This window comes from Atractosteus spatula, chromosome 8 (assembly GCF_055471065.1).
Source record: "Atractosteus spatula isolate fAtrSpa1 chromosome 8, fAtrSpa1.hap1, whole genome shotgun sequence".
NCBI classification, from domain to species: Eukaryota; Metazoa; Chordata; class Actinopteri; order Semionotiformes; family Lepisosteidae; genus Atractosteus; species Atractosteus spatula.
In genome coordinates this window covers 9,568,116-9,591,815 of record NC_142713.1, presented here as the reverse complement: position 1 = coordinate 9,591,815, position 23,700 = coordinate 9,568,116, and the positions used below count along the sequence as shown (strand labels likewise).

Below are 23,700 nucleotides of genomic sequence, written 5' to 3'. Positions count from 1 at the left end.
GAACCTGTTTCAGTCAGTCAGAGATCTGTGTTTATGGCGAAGATTCATTTTCCAGCAGGACGATGACCCAAAGCACATGGCAAAAACTATCAAGGAATGGCTTGAAAAAAAGAAAGTTAGTATTCTGGAATGGGTCAGCCAGAGCCCAGACTTGAATCCAATTGAAAATCTGTGGTATGACCTGAAAATTGCTTTCCACAGATGCTCTCCATCTAATTTGGCAGAGCTGGAGCAAATTTGCATTGAAGAATGGGCGGAAAGTCCCCAATCTAAATGTGCAAAGCTCATACAGACATACCCAAGAAGACTCGCGGCTGTAATTGCTGCTAAAGGACTATGTACAAAGTATTGACTGGGAGGGGTGAGTACTTTCATTCTGGAGAAACAAATGTTCTTGAATAAAATATTTTTTGATTCATAAATGTGTTGAATTTATTGTATTATTTAAGGGAGAAAAAAATATTTCAATGTGTTTAAGATTTGAAGGTGTAACAGGAATAAAATGTGAAAAAATTCAAGGGGGTGAATACTTTCTGAAGACACTGTACATTGCTGGTAATAGCTGACATAGTTCCGTTTTACGTTCCCTTCTGGATACAGTAGAGATGGGCTGGTTCAACATTTCCTACTCAGCTGGTTTGAAACAGTAAGGTGTTTTCCAAAACTATAACAATCTTTGAGGTGGTGTGGACTAAGTGTGTTATGCAATCCACACGCTCTGACAAATGCCTTCACATTCCCACGCGCTCCCACTTAGACAGACGCTCACGCCGCAGCTAATCGTCCTATCGCCTTTCACTTCCATCACTACTTAAACCCTCCTCTTTTTCCTTACCGTCCGTCACTAATTCGGATTCTCTTTGGAGTTCCCTAGTGCACGTACCCTTCTTCTAACAGTTTGATCTCTTCATTGCTTCCTGGACTCTGACCACGTTTCTGCCTTTGCGATTTGGATTTGTTGTCTCGACTGAATTGTCTCAGCCCGGTTTTGACTGTCGCCTGCCCATTGGTTTTTGAACATTAGGGCTTGCGTTTCTGTTTTTGTAACCTTTTCAATAAGAATTTCCTGCTACTTCTTGGGGAGTTTACCAACTTCAGCCCTGCACAGGGTCTTTTTTTTAACATAACTGATTGCTTACAAAGTGGGCCATTGGTTAAAGCACAAGTGCTTTCTACCAGCAGTCTTCAAGTTCTGCTACTTCCGCAATCCCTCAAATAGTCTATTTATGTCACTTTAAATAAAAAAAAAACATCTGCTAATGAAAAATGATTTGTACAAGGGAAATATGCACAAGTACAGGAATGCATATCTGATGGCTTCATCCTAGGCCATAGGGACTAGATCATAAATATCTAAATAACAGAATCAAAACACACAGCAAAGTTTGATCTGCTTGGTCCATTATAATTGAGCTCTAGTAGGTCTAAGGTAGGCTCATTCCTTCATTCTGACAGACATTGTAGTTCTAATTGTAGCACTAGTCCCTTAAGGTCAAGAGTGCTAAAGAAAAGTTCATTTTGCAGGCCACACTTCAAGGCTTGCTTCAAGGCCAAGTGGCAGGTATTGTGCCAAAGGCCCACTGAGACATCATGACCTAAACCTGTCTTTCAGATTGACTTCAGTAATGACATTGCTTCTTCAGTTTGTAACCTTCCCTGGAATGACACACAATACTGCAATCAAACAGACAGAAAGAGGCACAATAGCAGACTGAAACAGTTCTGAAGTGCTTATTTTTTACATGTCAGGTCTGTTACATTCTGTGTCGATTACAGGTTGTACCATCATGTCGTGAGTTTAGGCTGTGAGTGCTTTGACTTGACTCATGAATTGCAGTGCTCTTTTGGCAAGCGTACAAGTCCCAAAGCCACAATTTGCATAACTATTCATCCATATATTGATTTTCATTTTCATTCTAATTCATTTATAGAGAATGCTTTTCCTTCATTTACTATGTGTTTGTCCAAGGTTGAGTGTAAGTAATGTTCAGAGCATTGAGTCAGGCCTGGTGAGGCTCTCACATTGTAGAAAGAACTGTAAGGTCTGCTACATTATCAGCTCCCTGAAAGCATTAATTTCCTCTGGCTAATGCGATTTATTTATTCAACTCCACTGTAGCTTCCACTATGTTTTATCATTGCATTAGTGCTAATAAAAGAATGAAAACGAGAATGCTCTAACATGCCGTAATGCAATACGAAATCTGTTTACTTTTTTTTGTCCATATACCTTTGACATGGAAGATTGCTTTTACATTTCAAAATAAAAAAAAACAAGAACTGAGATTTCTTCTTGATTGCCATAAAGAAAAATAATCAACAGTTCTTGGTCATCTTAGGATATTAAAATAACTTGCTTTTATTTCAAAACGAAAACTTTTACTAACTTAGGATAACCTAGCCATAGTTAGGTTGACATAAAGTAACTGTTATTATATAATAATAATAATAATAATAAACTTTATTTTATATAGCGCCTTTAAAGGTGGCTTCTCAAAGACAATAACAATAAATAAGAAGACTACAACAATAAATAAGAAGATTTCACAAGATAGGGCACAATTATAATTACAACAATACAACAATAACAATAGAGGAGACCGTGGAAGGTGGTATTAAGAAGAGCAGAGGGGTGAAGAATGGAACCAGTTAAGTAAAGGCTTTTCTGAAGAAGAAGGTTTTGAGTCTGGATTTGAAGGAGTTTAGAGAAGATGACTCTCTAATATCCTTGGGCAAAGAGTTCCAGAGCTTGGGGGCATAGCAGGAGAAGGCCCTGTCGCCCATACAATGTAGACGGGCTTGGGGGACAGTAAGGAGGGCAGAATTTGAAGAGCGGAGGTTGCGAGGTGGGGAGTAGGGTGATAAAAGTTCAGACAGGTATTGAGGTGCCAAGCCATGTAAAGCCTTGTAGGTGAGCATGAGGATTTTAAAGTCTACGCAGAATTTGACCAGAAGCCAGTGCAAGGACTACAGGATAGGAGTAATGTGAACACTTGCACTAGACCTGGTCAGGATTCTGGCTGCTGAATTTTGGACATACTGCAGCTTGTTCAGAGTAGATTTAGATACCCCAGGGAGTAGAGTATTGCAGTAGTCAATTCGAGAGAATACAAATATGTTGATCAGCTTTTCAGCCACAGTTAATGATAGCATAGGGCGTAGTCGTGCGATATTTCTAAGGTGAAAAAAAGATGTTTTGACAGTATGCTGTACATGTGGGTCGAATGTTAAGCCAGAATCGAATATAACCCCAAGGTTTTTCAATTTTGATTGAAGCTCAAGTACAGAGCCATCTACAGACAGGGTTACAGGACTGGCTTTACGAAGTTGATGGGGGGTACCAATGAGCATGACTTCAGTCTTGTCACAGTTAAGATGAAGGAAGTTTTGAGTCATCCAAATTTTTATGTCAGAGATGCAATTAGATAGAATAGAGACAGCCACATCAGTGTCGGGTTTGGTATGGATGTATATTTGAGTATCAGTATTATATAAATGTAATTGTTGTTGTTTTTAGTAGCAGTAGCAGAATTGTTAGTGTTACTAGTAAAACATTTGCTATGAACTTTTCCAAGCATGTTTTATCAGTCGAAGAGCCCTGCTTTCCTAAAGGAAAGGCACCATGAGGTACTGTACTGTATGTGGCACGTTTTGTGTCACGGGGAGGTACGCTGATCGAGCCATCAGTAATGGGGCTGTACTGCTGCTACTGGACATGATACAGAAGGAGAGAGGAAATGCATCAATGGTTCTTTTCTTCCATATAAACATGTCCTTGGAAAAGACAGAAAGCAATATTACTGCATTGATTTTTCTCATCAAGGGCCATTTCCAAAGAAAAAAGATTTTGGTGCCTCACAGCACTCACAGTGCTATACAATATGGTAACAGAATGTTGCTGATGTTTTCCTGAAGCAGCAGTTTTCTAAAAGGGGACTGAAGGAGAGATTGCAATGATGTGAAATTAACAGAGGCCAGTGTGTTAATAAAGAGACTTTATTATTGTTAATAATAGAGTTGTTAACATCTCATTGCTTTGTTCCTGCCAACAACAAAAGGTAGCAACTTTTACAGTTTCTGCTTACATCTAGTTCTTTCCTTTACTGCATGTTTAAAAATGTTATTAATTCAAATTAGTCTTACTAAAGCTTTTAAAACATTTCAATTGGAGGATTCCATTGGCAAACAGTGTTTTATGTAGGTTAAATCTAGTACCAAATACACTTGCAAATCAAGACTGATGTTGTTGTACTGTGTACTGTATAGTATGTCTGCTTTTGCCTTAAAGTTAGAAACTGGTACTTCTGAATATTCTTTTACTTAACATGCTCACTGCATTTAATCAATAACATCATGCCATAATATGGTACAGTAGTATCATTAAGCATGCTGTTACTTGTATTTGTAAAGATACTGCAATATGCATTTACACCAGATCAAAGAATTTTAAACTATTTTTGAGGGGGTCTTTCAGGACCTCCTGAGTCTCCCAGAAACTACTTTTAAAATTACTGTGGTTTGACACAGAATACATTTTGAAAAACATTTTCTAAAGGGAAGCTTTAAAAATCTGACAGTGTTTGTCATTTGCTCATTCAAGAGTTTTGGAATTCCTGTGGGAGTCATTTATACTGAAAATACTGCAGGATATTGTGAATGGATATGATTAGTTCTTGCAGCTATCAAATTGTGGAAAAACATGATGTGTGTGGCTAACACTTCTGAAAAGTCAGTAGCTGCGTCAGCATGCGTAGACCGCAAAGGAACAAATGAAGGTTTATTCCTTGCTGAAAAGTAAAGAGACGCAATGTTTCAGCTGTGAAGCCTTCTTTAGGTGTTATCAACTGTCTGTTTTCCTTTCTCCCTCACACCTGAAGAAGGCTCCACAGCCGAAAAGTTGTCTCTTTTCTTTTCAGCATGGAATAAAACTTTACCTCTTCATTTTAAAAATATATTTTTCATTGCTCTTATACAGTGGATAAATACTGTAATAGTGAGACCCAATTATTCAAGCACAATTCAGCCTGAAGTTGCACATTTACATTTGATAAGTAAAGTACAAGTGATTTACCAGTCATAAATAATTTATGAGTGAGATATGTTCTTTTGACTGCAGCAGAGCCTGTATTAATCACTTTTATTTGTGTTTACACAAACACTTGGGCCTGCTAATCATGGAGGAAGAGAACAGTGCCCTCCTACCAACTCTTCACGTGTCACCTGTCAGGCGTCAATTAGTCCCTGATTAAATTTGGAAAAGAAAGCAATAAATTACAGATGCATTGCCAATGTGTAATTAAAAACAGGAACAAACTTCATTAATTACACAAATTGTGAAGTGTCATTAGTACTGCAATAATATGTCTGAAAATGGCAGTCAGAGAACATGATTGGGCACTCCAGCAATGAATCTATTAGTTTCTCTTTACTAAAAATGAAAATACTCAGGATATCTTATACAGTAATTTACAGTGGCTATTACAAATGGTGAACATTCTTTTCAGGATTGTCCTTGTATCCTTGTATCCTTATTGCAATATTTGCAATAAGCTAGAAAGTTATGAAGACAACATATCCAACTGTCCTATGAGATCAGTAAATAGTTGTGAAGATACCCACTTCTGTTAACATTGTGACACAAGAGAGGACACTAAGACCCAGCCATTCTTAAACTATTGTCTGAACTAAAAGAGACTCAATGTGAAAGCAGCCATTAGTCTCCAAACTCCGTAACCTTTACTCCAAGTCCCAATGTGAAATATATACAAAATGTTTACTCCTTAACAATAGAAAGTTAATTTCTAATGTGCAAGGACAGAAAATACAGTCTTCATTCAAACCCAATCTCACCCAATTTGTTCAGTTGCCAAAAGAAAGACTACCACTTCAGTTCAGACCAGTACTCTTCACTGCCCAAGTGGACTCTGTTATTCACACTTGACAACAAAGGTTCTAAACCATACAGAAATTGGACCAGAACATCCATAAGTATTGCATAAATACAGCCTTAATTATAATACTTTGTTGTGCTAGTGCCAGGATGATATCCGGTTTTGCTTCCTTATTGTGCTTGGAAGCTGCATGAAATTAGTGCAACATCTTGGTTACATTTCAACTGCCAACCTCCAAACTATCTAAAGCATCCTGCGTTGTGAATATGGGCTAGGGAGATGTCATAACTTTTGATTTGTAAGTCCAAGATTGTATTGTTGTTGTCATCAAAGTGTCCATTCTCGAGGAAACAAATCTGAAAATATTACAGAAACTTCAAACCGCGAAATCTAATTTTTGGCCACATTGTATTCTTGTGCAAATTTGTATAATAGAGGGGTTCATTTCTGGGTGCATGTAAATGAAAGTGAGACAATAAAGACTGAGTTCTTTTTAGAGCAAAGTTTGATTACTTGGAGAGAAGGTGGGGATGCAAGAAAATATATATGTTAAGGTGTGACTCCCAAAAGCAAAGGCCATCTGAACGAACAGGCTTGTAATTCGACATCATTGTCTGTGTCAGTACAACCGATCGCACAACACTGCTGCCTGTGTTTCTGTGATGGAGGTTGTCACTGACGTCATGTCTGAAGTGTCGATTTAATCTCTGAGTGTAAAAGCTGTCTGAACGGAGTCCAGAATCTAAAACTAGAGGCAAGCAAAAAAATCCTTTCATCATTCTTCTGGCTGACAGCCTCCACTTGCTGAATTAAACACGCAATGTGCAACAGTCATAAATTAAGGTGAAAGGCACGCTTTGAAAGCAAAGCCCAGGACATGTGGAACACCTTGAGAGAGAGCACTGATGTGGAATTTACAATATTGGCACAAATTCCTCAAAAAACACGTTGGTAACATTTCAAAAGGTCAAGCTGTTTGCTTGTGCCTCTTGTTTATTTTTTAGACTGTTTACTCATGTTCAAAATGTACTGGGAGGCAGTAAAAGGGCAACAAATACTATTGGAAAAACACTCAAAGTCGCCCCAGTCGCTGAGAAAATGAAGGAATCGTGCCCGCGATGGTATGGACACGTGCTCCGCAGCAATGACACATCAATGGCAAAGACCCCCCTCGAATTGAATGTGGAAGGCCACCGGCCCCGTTGAGGACCATTTACGCGCTGGCTGGATCTGCTGAAAGACGACATGCGCTTCACAAAAGTCACCTGCCGAGACGCCGCAGACCATACGAAGTGGAAAAATCGGTACAAACAACCAGACCCCACATACAGTAAGTGGGAAAACGCGAAGAAGAAGAAGAAGAAATACTATTGGTTCCGATACTCCTTTGTTGCCTTTCTAAGGCTTCTCAGCATATAAAAATGACACAAGTGTTATTTAATTGTTTTTTCTTGACTTAAAGAATACATAGTGAACAAAAGCCAATTCTGCAGCGATTTTGTCCATCCAGCCAACTCTAGAATTGAAACAAAAATACATTTTATTGTGTTTGCTAGTTGTCAAATTATATTTAGGTTTTTAGAGTCTCTGAACTCCATTCATAATTAGCTTCATGCCATGTGAGAGGAGAAAAAAGAAAAGTACTAATGGTACAAAATCAAAAATGGAACATGCCTTTAATTACTCTTAAAGTGGTACACTGACAGTCTTATGTGACACTTTACAAACTAATTTTGATTTTTTTTTTATTAGGATTGAGCAGGCATAAATTGAATGTGCTGGTACATGTTTCATAAATGCAGTTCTCTGTCCTTGCAGTCTTTCCTTGGCTTAGAAAGAAATGATGTGTCTGTGATAGGGCTTCTCAGTCCTTTTCAGCCCACCTTGTGACCCCAGTCACTTGCTTACAATTGAGTGCTCATTGACCACATTGAGCACTTACTGCGGGTAATAATTTACTAATCACACCTTTTTTGGTGCTCATGATCTCTGAAACTGTTGGCGATTGTGCATTACCTAAAATGATTCAATTTCATAACGAAGAGCTTAGTCAGAGCAAAAACTAAATGACACTGAGGTCAACTGCTGGGTTCAAATGCATTTTAATGCATGTTTAAAAACATAAATGAAGGCTTCCCAAGTGGCAATGGCACTCATTCTTGTGTGCAGAATGAGCCCTGTGGCCAAGAATATGCAAGTTCGTGCCCAAGTCATGTCACTAGCAGATTGTGCCTGGGTGACATACATTTGCCCAAGTTTTACCGGGGGGAGAGTCGGGATTAGTCAGGGCTCTCTCTGATTTTTGTGAATCAACGACTCCTGCAACTTCCTGAGAGCCTACAATCAGCAGTAACAGTCCTGTCAGCTCCTCCAGCAGCTTGCAGCATGTGAAATGATGAATGCCTAGATGGGTGGGTGAGTCAAAAGACCACTTCTGCCCTTGTAAATATGGTAGGTATAAAATGAACAATGCCAGCATTCATCTTGTGGTTACAACTTTAAACGTAAGGGCATATGCCTCAAAATGACATGAAGTAAAGATGCATTTTATTACATTTCATATCCTGTTGTAAATGCTTTAAATACAGTACATCCCCAGACCTGGGGGTTGCATTATCTTCTGACTTCCGTTCCTATATTCTTTCCACTACTGAACCCTCAGTTTTAGTGTCCAGTTAATCATATTACAAACATTTTGAGTCTTAGGTTACTTTGATGGCAGCAGTGGAAATTTCCAATATTCCAACATTTTGCAAACGTTTTAATAATTCCTTTTCAAATGGTATTTATATGTAAGGGCAGTCATACTTGAATCCACTTTGAATCAGGTATAAAAACAACATACTAAACACTACTACAGTACGTACTACTTATTTAGGATTTAAAGAAGAAACTGTGAGTACAGTCACCACAACTAAACACTTTGTTTGCCTGAATTCTAGTTTTCAGCAGGTTGATTTCTCAGGTAGTGGTTCAACTCAACTTATTTCTAGTAAGTCCCGGCAACACAGAGTCTATCCCAGAAGTACAGGATACAAGGCAGAACTACAGCCTGGATGGAATACCAAGGCATTGCAAGGCACACATAAGAACACAGAGACAAATTTAAAGACACAGATTAAACTATCCAACTATTTTGAGCTGGGAAGAAACTGGTGCACCAGCAGAAAGTCTATATGGATTTGAGAACATGCAGACTCCATGCAGAACATGCCCCTTGAATACAGCCCACGACCCATGTCTGCGAGGCAGCGGTGCTAACAAAATGTAGCTACATGTCTTTCCAATGTAGTTTGCAATTTACTTTTATAAAGATTTTTAGAAACTGTTCCAAATCACAATCACAGGGCCTTTAATGCTGTCCCAGTGTGGGAGAACAAATACGATTTTGGGGAATTGCTGCAGAAAGTACTTAAACATAAACATACTAATATTTTATTGACACCTGCCTTCTTCACGTCCTACTGTGTAGACGTTTTGAAGCATTGCCACCAATCATAAAGCAATTTATAAAATGCGAGAACAGCCAAAAGGGGAGATCTGTCTAGAAAAACCTACATTTTACTAGCTACAACATTGCTGTGGTTTTCTCTTCTGTCATTGCCTGCAAATCCCTTATCTACAGCATAAACTGTTAAAAATAATTGGATGTCAATGAAATGAGCAGCAGACTTTAAAAATTAGTTTGCTTGTGCATTCTATTTATCAACTGCAAAAGCCCAGCAGGCCACCATATATTTTCTCTTTATAATAATATCTGAGGTTTAGGTATAATCATGTTCTTGCTGGTAGCTTTTAGTATGTGTCATTGTCAATACACTAGAATGAATGAAAGATGTTTGGTGGAGCCCAGATATATTTCATCCTTCAGAATTGTATCCCATCTGCATGAAATAGCTGCATTGCCTGTTTGTATTGTTTCAAATTCCAGCATCTATATCTGTTTTCTGGTGGCAAACTATTCAACATATTTCATTATTTTTTGCTGTCTTCTCAGCTTTTTTTTTTGCCTTTTATTTTTCGGATCACAGCAAACGAGCAAACTCAAACTATCTACTGTAGCCGGAGTCTCCCGTCATTTCTTTGGTGCTTTTACTATACAACCTTCCAGCATGAAAGCATCAGCTACTGTCAGTCAGTTTTTGCTCCAAAATGTAGTTTCAGAATATTGTTCGTCCAGCTCGACCCCTTAAGAAACTGACACCTTTTCACAAAAGGAAAATGAAATACAGTGCCTCGCATAAGTATTCAAATCAATCCAGTTGTTACATTTTGTTGCTTTAAAGCTTGCATTCATGATACTTTGAAGCTGCAATTAATATTTGTTATATGCACAATCAAAGCACAAAAAAGAAGTAAACAGGTAATTAGCACGAATGAAAAATATAAACCATGATTATGTAAGTATTCAATCTCTTTGCTATGACAAACCACAATGATGTTATGTAAACAAAATTAACCATAATGAACCACAGAATTAGGCACATCATACCACCCAGACACTGCTTAAATCAGTCTGTCCTTCCAACTGAGCAGCTGGACAAGAAGGAAGCTGGTGAGGAATACCACTCTCTCACCTCACCACTGTGAGGCCAATGGCACCTTTGGAAAAGCTACAGAATTCAACACCTCAGATGGGTCAAAACATGCATCAGTCAACAGTATCTGCATCACTTCACATAACTGCTCTGTATGGCAGAGTAGAAAGCCCATCTCATATCCCTCAATGGGTCTGTAACAAAGCCTATAAGCAATTCTGCAAGCATGTGGCAAAAGGCTTTGTGGTCAGACATGACAAAATTTGAACTTTTTGGTCTAATTGCAAAAGTGTTACATCGCCCATAGTCCCAACACAATGTATCTCTCAGTCAACACCACCCTGCTGTCAGGCATGGTGGTGGCAGAAGTATGTTATAGTTCTGCTTCTAATCAGCAGACTAGGACGTTTGTCAAGGCTGGTGTACTGGCATATCTTAGAGGAAAACTTACTTCAGATCAAGAATTTAGACAGTAACTCACTTTTCAACAGGACAATGATATCAAAAGCACAAGACCACAACTAGACTGGAGTGGCATACAGTAGGAATAAGGAACTGAATGTTCTTGAGTGGCCCAGACAAAGTTGTGACTTGAATGCCATTAAGAATATGAGGAAAAACTTAAAGGCTGCAGTCTATAAGACATTAGCAAGCAAACTAAGAGCCTGAGCAAATCTGCCATCAAGACTGGGCAAACATTGCAGCAAGCTGGTGTGCAGATTTGTAAAGACTAACCCAGAAAAACTTGCAATTGTACAGGAATTGTATACAAGTGTCAAAACACCTATGCATTAATACACCAACATTTCATTTCTTTCTCTTTAGTTTTTGCCAGCATTTGCCGTAACTTGTTTCACCCTGGGAAATATTCAGTTTCAGCATTCTGATGATTAATAATCGATTAAGTCTGAAAAATGCTTAGGCATCAGTTCGTCATTTCATAAAGGGGGCGTCTTAGGAAGTGTTTCAATAGTTTTGCCAGGCAATGCATATGTACAATATAGTTAGCTACAGTCTATCACACAGATGAGCTCTAATAACAGTGAAATGGCTGTTTTGGCTGCTTACCTTGGCCTTTTCAGGTAGTTGCTAAGCATCGTGAAATGGGAAGAGCAAATAAATATTCATTTCAATAGATACATGACTTTTTGATGTTTTTGATGCACACATTTGGTTTAAGCCACAGATCTCTAATGATAATGTCAACGGTGAAAGCAGAGTCTGAAACTTAGTTGTCTAATGTTGCCTTAAGAGATGTTCGGCTGTTACACATCAGTTCTCTGTCACGGGCCACCAGCAATTTGTACTTGTCTTCAGACCAGTGAGGACAGTGATAGCAGCCCAGCAGATCGTCCGCCTTTCAGTTGTGAGACCAAACAGCTCAATTTCATTTTTAGTTTCAACACATAGCTTGCGGGTTGAATTGAACTCCACCTGCCCTCTACTGACATGTTCACTGACCATCAAGACAGGAGGCAGCTACTTCTTGGACACTCTCTCAGTATTGTTTCCTCCCTGTTAAATACCCCATTAGCTTTTAGTGTTAACAAGAACTGAATGAATGATTAAGACTCACTATTCCAATGAAGCACAATGTTTATATCTGCCTGTGCAAATTCATGGACAATAAAACAGCAACAATAAAAATAAGTATAAAAAAATGTTGTAATGCGGGTAACTACTGTGTGTAACGTTTGTTAATAAAATGTTTTTAAAAAGTGGGTGTCATAGAAGACATTGATCTGTATATTGTGTTTATAATATTTTGTTTCATTTTAAGCAAGAAACATTCAACTAAATTATTATCAACAAGTTTACAAAGAAGCTAGCCTGACGAGCAGTAATCTTTTTAGTAATAGACAAGTTGTTCTTTTATTTTCATTTACAATTCAGGGAAAAGAGTATATATGTATGTGTAAGAGAGGTCTGCATGTGTCATTGGTTGAGCCACGACTAAATGCAATCATGTTTGCGATGTCTATTAATGAAGAACCACAAGGAAGCAATGCACTTAACCCCATTTCCACAACAGTGACTGACAGCCTGTGACTGTATCAAGTTTGGTTTGCACAAGACAATGTGAGGCTTTTCTGGTAAATGAAACAAGCAGATGAGACACAAACTGTCATCCCACAAGAACCCGAGTCTTAATTTCGATTCAGACATAAGGTCAGTGGTTAAAAACTATGCTTCTCTGCTGGCTGCCAAGCCTTGAGTCACACTTCCATACATCTTTTTACCCAGCAGTCAGCTCTCACTCTAACTGCCTGCGACACGCTCAGCCACCATGTCACAGACAGCTGTTTTGCCTCGATGAAATAATAACTTAGCTCATTTATTTATTCATTCATTCTGCCCTGTATCCACCATAAATGCAACACGGGACCTAAAATTAGGATTCCATGGAAGTACAGTACACTAGAGGAAACAAAGCACAGCTTTTGCAATAGCTGGGCTGCAAGATGTAATTTTTTTTAAATGAATTCCAATAGTCCAGTAAAACTGCTGCTTAACTGGCTACCATGGTTCACCGTGCTTTTCCAGTTCTCTTTGATCAGCTGGTTTCCTGCTTTGCTTCTGCAGTGCATTCCGTATTTAGTGACATAATTATTTCAGTAGTCTACGAGTTCAGAAAAAGCAAACAGCAGGGTGCCCATGTGCAATGCACATTGCAAAAGGGCAAACGTTTTCCTCAAGAACAGCAATTAAGAGATTAAAAGCTTCTGAGTTATCTTACCTATTCTACCTTCTCAGGTATGAATTTTATAACAGTCGAAAATTTAAGAAAAAATGGAAAATTATGAAAACTGGGGGTTTGGGTGAATCTATTAAGGGTAATAATGTGACAGAATGCCTTGTTATTTTTAATACATTTTAAATATGGAAAATGATGCCACTTCCAACAGCATGTAGTAGATACGCCACACTGTAAGGAAATATCAGTAGCTCGATCCCTTCTCATTCTCCTGGCAGGACTGCCTCAATTTAAGTGATGAGGGTAATGGTGTATGGCGCTTTACTGCACATTTCATTGAATCCACCAGCTTTCAGTGGGATCTGGGGATTTCAGCATGTGGTGAGCAATGGAAATCCCCTCCATTCCATTCAATAGATTATTTTAAATAAAAAAGAGCACCCTTCTAAAAGCGATCAAAAGCAGCAAATAATTAGTGAAATGAATATTATATATTCCATACTGTATGCTTTATAAATCTCAGTGCACTCATGTATTGTATATACAGTGCCATGAAAAAGTATCTGTCTTCCTGATTTCCTCTATTTCCTCTATTATTGCATATTTCTCACACTGGATGTTTTCAGAACTTTATACAAAATCTAGTATTAGATAAAGGGAACCTGAGTGAACAAATAACACTTTATAATTATTATTTCATTATTTTAATAAACAAAGTTATCCAACACCCATATTCCCTGTGTAAAAACATAATTGCCCCCATACACTTAATAACTGGTTGCGCCACCTTTAGCTGCAATGACTGCAACCAAACGTTTCCTATAATTCTTTCATGTTGCTGTGGAGGAATTTTAGCCCACTCTTCCTCACAGAACTGCTTTAATTCAGAAACATTGGTAGGTTTTCGAGCATGAACTGCTCATTTCAGGTCCTGCCACAGCATCTCTATTGGGTTTAGTTCTGGACTTTGACTAAGCCACTCCAGAACTTTACATTGGCTTTTTTTCAGCCATTCTGATGTAGACTTGCTTTTGTGTTTTGGATCATTGTCTTGCTGCATGACCCAACTACGCTTCAGCTTCAGCTCACAGATGGATGAGCGGACATTCTTAAAACTTTTCTGATACAGAGCAGAATTCATGGTTTCTTTAATTATGGCAAGTCATCCAGGTCCTGCAAATTCCTGCAGCAAAGGATCCCCACACCATTACACTACCACCACCATGTTCGATTGTTGGTATGATGTTCATACTGTGACATACAGTAATGGGACCCATGTCATCCAAAGTGTTCTACTTTTGACTCATTTATCCATAGAACATTCTCCCAGGTGCTTCTTGACAAATGAGAGATGAGCATTTATGTTCTTGCTACTTTCCCATGAAGCCCATTTTTGCCCTGTCTCTTTCTGATTGTGGAGTCATGAACACTGACCTTAGCTGAGGTAAGAGAAGCCTGCAGTTCTTTGGATGTTTTTTTAGGATCCTTTGTGACTTCCTGGATGATTTTATGCTGCGCAATTGGAGAAATTTTGGCAGGCCGACCACTCCTGAGAAGATTCACTACTGTTCCAAGTATTCTCCATTTGGAGATTGTCTCTCACTGTGGTTCGGTGGAGTCCCAGAGCCTTAGAAATTGCTTTGTAACCCTTTCCAGACTGATAGATATCAACACCTTTTTTCTGATCTCTTCAGGATTTTCCTTTGATCGTGGCATAAGAGAATGCTAGTGGATTCTGTGTGCTGGCAACTTGACCCTGATGGAGGTTTATATTGAGCGGGGCAGAGCCTGGCTGTGTTCAATCAGCTGACTCTAAATTATCCCTTTAATTGGGTTGATTTAACTACTTTTTCACACAGTACCAATTGGTGTTGGATAACTTTGTTCATTAAATAAATGAAATAAGCAAAATAAAATGGGCTATTTGTTCACTCAGGTTCCCTTTATCTAATATTAGATTTTGGTTGAAGACCTATAAACATTCAATGTAAATAAATTGCAATAATAGAGGAAATCAGTGAGGGGGCAAAAACATTTTCACAGCACTGTAAATATACATGTACAGTACATAGAGACAGTACAGAGCATTAGGAAAGTATTCACCCCATTCCAATGATGTCCCAATTTGTGTAATTACAAATGACGTAAACCCATCTGTAATTCAATAACATTGGACATCATTGGAAAGGGATGAATATTTTTGCCATGCACTTTCCTGTACATACTTTCCATTGCTTTGCAACCTGGCTCAGGATTTTGACCTTTGAATGAGCACAGGAGTGAGAGGGACCGTGGATGCTTCCTCTGCATAAATCACCTATCTGCTGTTTCACAAACATGGGTGCCACATTGCATGACAAGAGAATAGGCATGACCAAGTGCAGCTTTCCTGTTATAAGAACCTCCAGCTTCAAAACCACACATCACAGGTGAAGTAATACAGCCACTTTTGACCAAAGGTACTGATGATTGGCAAATTAAAGGGATTGCTAATACACAGCACACCAAATACTGACTAATAACCTGACTGACAGAAGTCTAATAAACCTTGTAAGTAACAAACCCTGACCACATTGTGTTAATGACATACCAGGTTTCTTGGCATCAAAGTCTTGGCAAGTGGGATCAAACTGTGTTTCTACCAAGTGCTTTTGCTTCTGAGCTACTCTAGAGCCTATGCTGTATTATACTGTAGATGAAGGCCCTTACTGTACAATGTCGTGCAAATGGACAGCCTCGGTTCTCAAGGCTTTCTACTCATCTGAGTTTTTAAAAAGGATTGATGTGACATCTTTCATAAAGGTTTGCTAACTTTATTGAAAACACAGTTGGACGAAGACATTTTCATTGTCTGTGATGGTGCATTAAATAACCGGACTCTGTTGTGTTGCTGAGTACATTACATTACTTCATTTTCTGCATTAGCAATCCATCCTGACTTTTATTTTACATGTAAAATAATGTATGCATACTTTGAAGTCAACATATTGCTGTGAAGCTCAGAAATTAAAAAGTTGACTTTGGTAACTTTATAGTGAGGTCAGAATATTTCAGAAACTCCTGGAACATTAAGCTTGTATTACCTGATCACCATATTTCAAAGTTGTACTTTAGAAAGACACAACCATCTAGCACAAGACTGGGATAAGGATATACAGTTGTCTAGGATGCAACAGTAATTGATATTGCATGTGGAACAGTGATTGCTATGTTCAGAACACTCAACATTTTCTTCAACTGTCAAAAGGAGCTACCAGTGAATTATACAGCATATCATTGTACACAACTGTAGACTTTTCAAATACAAAATTCAGTTGACTTTAGTAACAATGTTGTTCCTAAACCAAATTAAAAGAAATGTAACTAAAAAATCTAAAAAATCACAATAATAATATATGATAATGAAACATTTTTTAGAATATCTTCCTCCTGTTGAAAGTTACAAAATCAGGCTAAGTCGTTTGATCTAATAATACATATAAGGAATTTAACTACATGCATTTGTACCTTCAACTGTGAACACACAAACTAGAAAGAAGTTTTAGCCTTGTCAAAAATTAATTTCTAACAAACCCATTTAAAATACTCACAAAGAAACTGACTAATTATGCAACTATTATTTGAGCCAGAATTCATTTATCCATTTTCTAACTGCTTCTCCCTATACAAGATTGTGCCAGAGCCAGAACCTATCCCAGAAAGCATTTATGTTAGAATAATGAAAGTAATTCATACTTAAGAAAGGGAGAAAGAAAATTGTATTCATATTTTGCCCTCTTGCCTTGAGTCAAGGAACAAGCATATAGATGTCTAACCTGGAAATTTTAGGGATTTGATGAGCACCACTATAAACCTCCCAAATGGATAAGACTTTTCATTAACTAAAACAAGTAAACAAAAAACGAGTGCATAATTGTAAACCAAAGTATAACTACTCACAGTGCTGGATTTTACTATACTACAATGCCAAATTAGTTTATTACTACACACTCTACAGCACTGAATTGGGTTGTGAAAGAGGAGCATGTGGAAATCCTGTGAACTCCTATGTCTCATCTTTGACAGAAACAAATGTGGATTCAACATAAGTGTGATAAATTACAATGTTTAAATAGACCATGTTAAAATACTTATGTTCACTTTATGGTGTGCACCACATCTCCATAAAATTTCTGTGCAAAGATCTAAGTATCAGTATGACACAGCAAACAATGACATGTAAAAAAGAGAGGACAGGGTGAATTAACAAGTAAAGCAGTGACATCTGTTTTAGACTCATGATTGCCCAACATATAATTGGGAATAATTACCAAACATAACTCTCTTTTAAAGGTAACATAAAAATACATGTGTGTAGTATATTCATCCAAATGATTGCACATATGGTAACCACATTAAGCCAGGCCATTGTTCTTGAGGTGGAGTTCTGTAGCCAGATTTCCAAAAGGAAAAAAACACACACAGTCTTCATTATCTTCACATTCTATCTCTCTCTGTCTTCTGTAGAGGTATCACACGACCTCTCATTCACCCTTGTACTCACCTCACAGAAAAGACCTACACTTACGTGTTCTGTAACACACAGACATTTGACAGCAGCTATGTGAAATCACAGAGTGTTCTTTGGAAAAAAGTGGAATAGTCTGCTTACAGATAAAATGCAGCAATTTAGTCAAGAGATCATAAAAGGTAAGAGACTCTTAATTGTGCCAGAGAGTTCAGCCAATTTGATGAGTAAACAGTCAAGTCTGCTTATGCCTTTATTGACAAAGTGATTCTTTTCATAAAGCGCTACAGAGCAAGAACAATCCATTTTTAAACACTCATAATATGCAGACAATTCCACAATGATACACTTATAAGATTAACGTATACATTTTTCTGAATTCTTAACTTACTGCCACCAAAGACGTGAACTGGCGAATGAAGATGGGAGTGATTAGAGAGCTGATGGACACAATGATGTTTCATGGGTGAAGTAAGAAAATGGGCTATTTAGTATTGCAAGAATCACATCAACTTCATCCTAATAAAAAGATGTTCTTAAGTCAAGATGGAGTCAACATAACCAAAATAATATCAGTTAAATATTCAAACCACATCTCATACCGTATATGCCATACCTATATTTCCTGTGGACAAGCTGCCAGCTCCATAGAAAACAATTTCTGTACATGGGTATTTTACACACAGGGAAAATCAGGCCAACTTGTCTCCTATTACATTAGTATAGACACTATACAGTATATAGACACTAGTATTTTAGTGATACCTACATGAATTTATGTTTTACAAAGCAGACAATTCCTTATTTCTTTTCTTGAAATATCTCTTCCTTTGTGATAACACTAACACAATCTGGAGTAACTTTCATTGTTTCCTAAAGTCACTGTCCAGTGCATGTACTGTAGAAAACTGGAAACCTGCATTTGTTCTTTAAAGGGAAAACAGAACAGATGTGCTGTTAATAAAGTATTATAACTAATGTGCTGGTCTCTGAATGCTTATCCTTATCCTTTGTCCTGTTGTGCTATAATATGCTTTGAACTACAATTTGAAGGATTCACAAATATTTAGATACATCTGCTTTGAGCTGAAATTTACAGAAGAGCTCGACAGCTACAACCACATGCATTAGTACTTTCACTAGTCAGCAAAACACTGAGTATCACCTCTGTTGTGGCCTGCATTGTCTTACATTCTGAAGGGCACTCATTGACAATACATTCTAAAGCAATATTGATGCAATACATTCTACTGACACCTCTCAGCGGTGGCACTAATATTCTGGATCTGAGAGTGAAACACCTGCCCTCATCAAGGCCAGAGATCAGAAAAGAACAATTCCTTTGTGTGGCCAATCAAAATGACAACAAAGCATGCAAGCAGAAGTAAGTGAAAATTGACTTAATCAGGCAACCAAAACCACCTCTCTGGCAGAAGCATATTATGTAATTACCTCTGGTGTTATACCCTATTGTGCCTTGCTAGTTGAAGCAACACCACAATTTAGAGTAACACAATCTGAGGTCGCATCCATTAGCTCACTGACAATGAAGACAACTAAATGTATTATTTCAAAAATAATACCTCTATACAATGCAACCAAATGGAAATCATTCTTAGATCTAACTCTTTACCTTGCGGTAGACGCCGAGAATGTCAACCATCACAAAATTTCTGCTTGAATATGATCAGCTTGACACTTACTAAGTTAAACCTACCATACCCATACTATTGTGTAGGTTTTTGAAGACATAGCCAAACGAACCGGCAATGACGATTCTACTCCGACCAGACGTCACGATGGGAGCTGTCTAGGGTGCTGAATTGCTCGCGCGGACGAGTTACTAGAACACGTCAGGAAATTAATTCCAACTCCGATATGCTAATTAACACTGAAAGCAATATAATTATATTACAAAAAACTAAGATATCTTTAACTTTTTTAATGTTCTATTTTTCATAGAAATGCAGTGAATTGCACATGTATATGAATGCGTTTTTGATCATTGTGTTTACTATTTACTGTAGGTGTTGATATACTTTAATTATTCGGTATAGAAAAGTGACATCCCAACATTTACTGTATATGGCTAAGGAAAAACAGTATATTACTGATAAATTAATTCAGTCTTGCTACATTTCAGTATATTTTTAAATGGTGTTTTGCATTCGGGGTGTTTACATTTATGCATGTTGCATGACAGCAATGTAACGTTTCAACTTGTCAGATAAAAGCGTAGTCTGTATTGTTTAAAGGACAGAAAAAAATGCAGATTTGATATCATTTGAAATTGCGTTTTTCGCTGTCCAAACGATAGTGACTTTGTTGTAGTATTTAACTACAGTTCTGAACCATTAAAGTTTTCGGTGGAAGTGTAGATTTTTTAAAGAACCTTAAAGTCGGCTGAGACTTAAGAGCCTTTAAAAATCCCGTTAAAACAGTGACTTCACGTTGCAAGCAATATACAATATATCTCAAAGCGATGTCACTGGAGAATGATCAGCCAGGCTTATACCAAGTGTGAGGAAACTGCATTAGTTGTTAATCTTAAGATAAAACAATTTATATGCAGCCTACTTATTGCAGGTACTGGAAAAGATGGTCCACTTTCTGTGGACCGTCTTACCAGTACCTGCAATAAGTAGGCTGCATATAAATTGTGCAGGTTTTCAAATTTAGGGCAATTCTAAAGCTGCGCCACAGAAGCTGTACTGAAGATTAGAACGAACAGTTCAACTACGACTCTATTTCTGTGTCATCAAGGGCTGGTAGATTTGCCGTCATCAGACAACTGGTTTGCATTACCAAGAGTTTATTCTCAAAGGTCTTTGTCACAGTGCACCTCGTATACCAAGATTCGGTGCGGTGTACATTAATTCTGTTACCGTAAAACTAGGTACATTTTTACCAAAATATTAGAAGAGACCTGGCACATAAACACACTGAAGACGGATTTTTGTTTTAGTCAAGACGTTATTTTTAAATGTCGTAACTGCTAGTGGCTAAACATTTTCATTCTGATGAACGTCTTCAAAATCAAAATGAAAAAAATCAAAAATTAAATATAGCTCCTCTTAATTATCTTTTACAATGGATGCTATGGGTTTGCCCGCATGATGATGATGGTGATGATAAACAATTATGATTATTTTGTAAAACAGAAACTTTGTGCCAAACATAGCTCACGCTAGTGTATCGGCGGCATTTCTACTGAAAATAAACGCAGTAATAGCGAAGCCTCAACAAAAGACACCGGGGTATATTTAGAAATAGGCTTAATCCATGATCCTTTAGGTTTGAGACTAGTTGCTACTCCTTGAAAATATCAAATTTTCCAAGAAATCTCAAACTGCGCACACCTCAGAAAGCGCTCTTTCTGCTCTCGAAAAGGCGGCTGTTCTGCGGGAAAATACAGGCTCAAATGATAAATCTCAGTTACGACATATTTTTGGAAATACTGTAAGTAAAACTTTTGTAAGTAACAAAACACATTGCTCTCTGAACTTAAGGTACTGTACGCCCAGGCCTCAGGTGCTCGACGTAGTTTTCTGTTCATATGTGTTCTGACTGTTGTAGCATTGAAGCAGAAAAAATAGCTTGCAGCCTACACGACACATTGCTGCTGAGCTTAGAAAATGTATCCTGCAAGAAAAAAGGCATATATGCACCACCAAAAATGGAGTATCAATATTTAGATGCTATGCGATTAAGAGAAACATTTGAAATCAATTTGTAAGGTACAAATAAAAGATTTATACTAAATAATATAAATAAGGACGCAGGAGTCAAATAAGCATTAAAATACTGCAGGTCAGGTATCCATATGTGTGATGTACTTATCATTATCTTCAAAAGTAATGAGCTCGTCAAGTTAAAGTGTCGTTCGAACCAATGCGACAGATAACGACTTCCATATAAACCGTTGTGGAAGTCTTATATCTAAAGACAATTAATGCCCTGAAACTATGTGTCACTTCAAACCCATCGTCGATTGTACCAGCATTAGGCAGTCACTAAAGGGTGAGTCTTGATGACTTGCTCAAAAGCCTGTGTTTAATAGCACAATAGCAACAAATGTATTAAATGTACCACTGTTTTTTCTTAACACGCATACCATGCATAGTATAACTCGCTCTTTGGCTTTATGTTTTTATATTGTTGTTGTTTATTCTGGAGGTATTAACAGAACAATGATTAAAGCCCAGCACTGTTTAAAGTAATCAGAAACAGACGGAACCTAAAACATAAGCACATGCAATCCCGATTATAAATTCAGACCTCTTTCATTTATCATTTTCATATGAGTAGCATATGCCTAATAGTTGAATATTATATACTTGCAGTCTCCGCCCCCCACCCCCATCTTCAGACACACACCAGAGCTAGCACCTCTCTGTCCTTAAGCATTGCTAACGAATAGATAAGGGGGAGGACTTAAAATCTCACCTTGATGGTTTTCCTCCGGTATGTACATCTTTTTGCTTTCATTTACCATAAATGTAGTCCAGGTTTATCCGTAGGTGAATGAAGGGTAAGGTTGTAGGAAAAAAAAATTAAAGGAAATAACAAAGATAAAAGCAAAAAAAATAAGCAAACCAAAATCTTGAGATATTCCCTCTCTGTGTTATAGTTAATATTACCTGATCCCCATTATGGAGTTAAAAACCAAAAATAGATCTTCACTTGAGCCACCTAAGAAAAAAAGCCTGTGCATCCTCGACACATCCGGGCCCTACCTAAGAAACATAATACCAGCACCACTTGCTGCTAATAATCAAATTTGTATCAGGGCTGGATATTAGCAAAAAGCGGAAGATACACGAAACGGGTGGTGGCACTGCCGGAGAAGATGAAGAATCAAACCCACGAAGTCAGGAATGCAACAAAATTGAAATGTATATCCAAAGCTGACCTCAGAGGGTTAAATCTTCTTTTTTAATTGATTCCACCAAAAGAGTCCACAAACCGGGTGCATACGCGCCGAGTCTCATTGGAGATCCGATTTCTTTCATTTCCAAACCATCACCACGAGAAGAGAAGTCAGTCGCCCGCGGAAAAAGCGCTCGGTAGTCTCTGCAGTGATACTAGTGTGGAGGAAAGGAAGAGAGAGAGGCAGAGAGAGAGAGAGCTGGAGAGAGAGGGTAACTACCCCCTCCCCTGTAGACTCTCTGACTGGTTCCAGATGTTACTGCGCTAGAAAATAAAGTAAACCGTGCACAGTCCTCCAGTCCCTCAATCTCTTAAAAAACCGCTAATTCGCACAGAGAACGGAGCAGAGACAGATGAAAGGGAACTTGAGGTTTAGAACAAATGACAAAAGCAAAACGGGGAGGAGGATCTTGTTGATCAAGATGTTAACCTGCGCTGGTTCACCGCTGTCTGATTTTTCATCCCCGTCTCCGCGCTCAGACAGACTTGAAATCAGACCGCTTTTCGAAACGTTGTAAAAAGCACACTGGACGAATCCATTGTTTCATAATCGTTTTGAAAGGTTCAAGTTTGATGTACTTATACAGTCACATTCCAAGACCAGACTCTTACTGGCAAAATGTAAAATATTTGTTACTGTATATATACACACAATATAATTGAACCGCGACGCACACTGAAACTGGTCAGCCTCCAAAAATTTACATCTGACCATTTTCCCTTAATGGCGAAGAAAAACCCCAAAACACCTTCAGGATTTTTTCCTCGTCCTCATTATGGGTTGTTTTTTTTTACTTTGTAACAGCTCTGAAGGAACATTTGAAACGTCTAACCATTTTGGTTTTCATGGTTTCAATAACTTTAGACGGACTTTCTTCTGTGTGTCTGACAGAATATCTGGATAGCCCTCAAAATTGATTGTTATTTTAAAGGTCATTGATGACGAACAGAAAAACATGAAACACGCATTTAAAAAAAAATCTAACAAAATGAATACAGTTGCTGCTGATACAGGTTAATAAGGGTGCAGACAGTAAATCAAAGCACTTGAAGATCAAGCCGTTGTGACAACAACAAAGAACAGATGGGATTACAACTATCTTGGATGTGCTCCACGTGTTGATATAAAGGCAAGAAAGG

The 23,700-nt window shown here is 38.0% G+C and overlaps 1 protein-coding gene across 1 annotated transcript in view; it reads right to left on the bottom strand.

Annotated features, from left to right (window-relative positions):
* The window catches only part of cacna1c (calcium voltage-gated channel subunit alpha1 C), a 414,391-nt gene extending 391,336 nt beyond the window's left edge, over positions 1–23,055 (bottom strand). Inside the window, exon 1 of the mRNA XM_088922581.1 lies at positions 22,078–23,055. Coding sequence (XP_088778707.1) covers positions 22,078–22,126 — 49 coding nt within the window. The 5' untranslated portion in view covers positions 22,127–23,055. The remainder of the gene's footprint in view (positions 1–22,077) is intronic.
* Between the last annotated feature and the right edge of the window lie 645 nt (positions 23,056–23,700).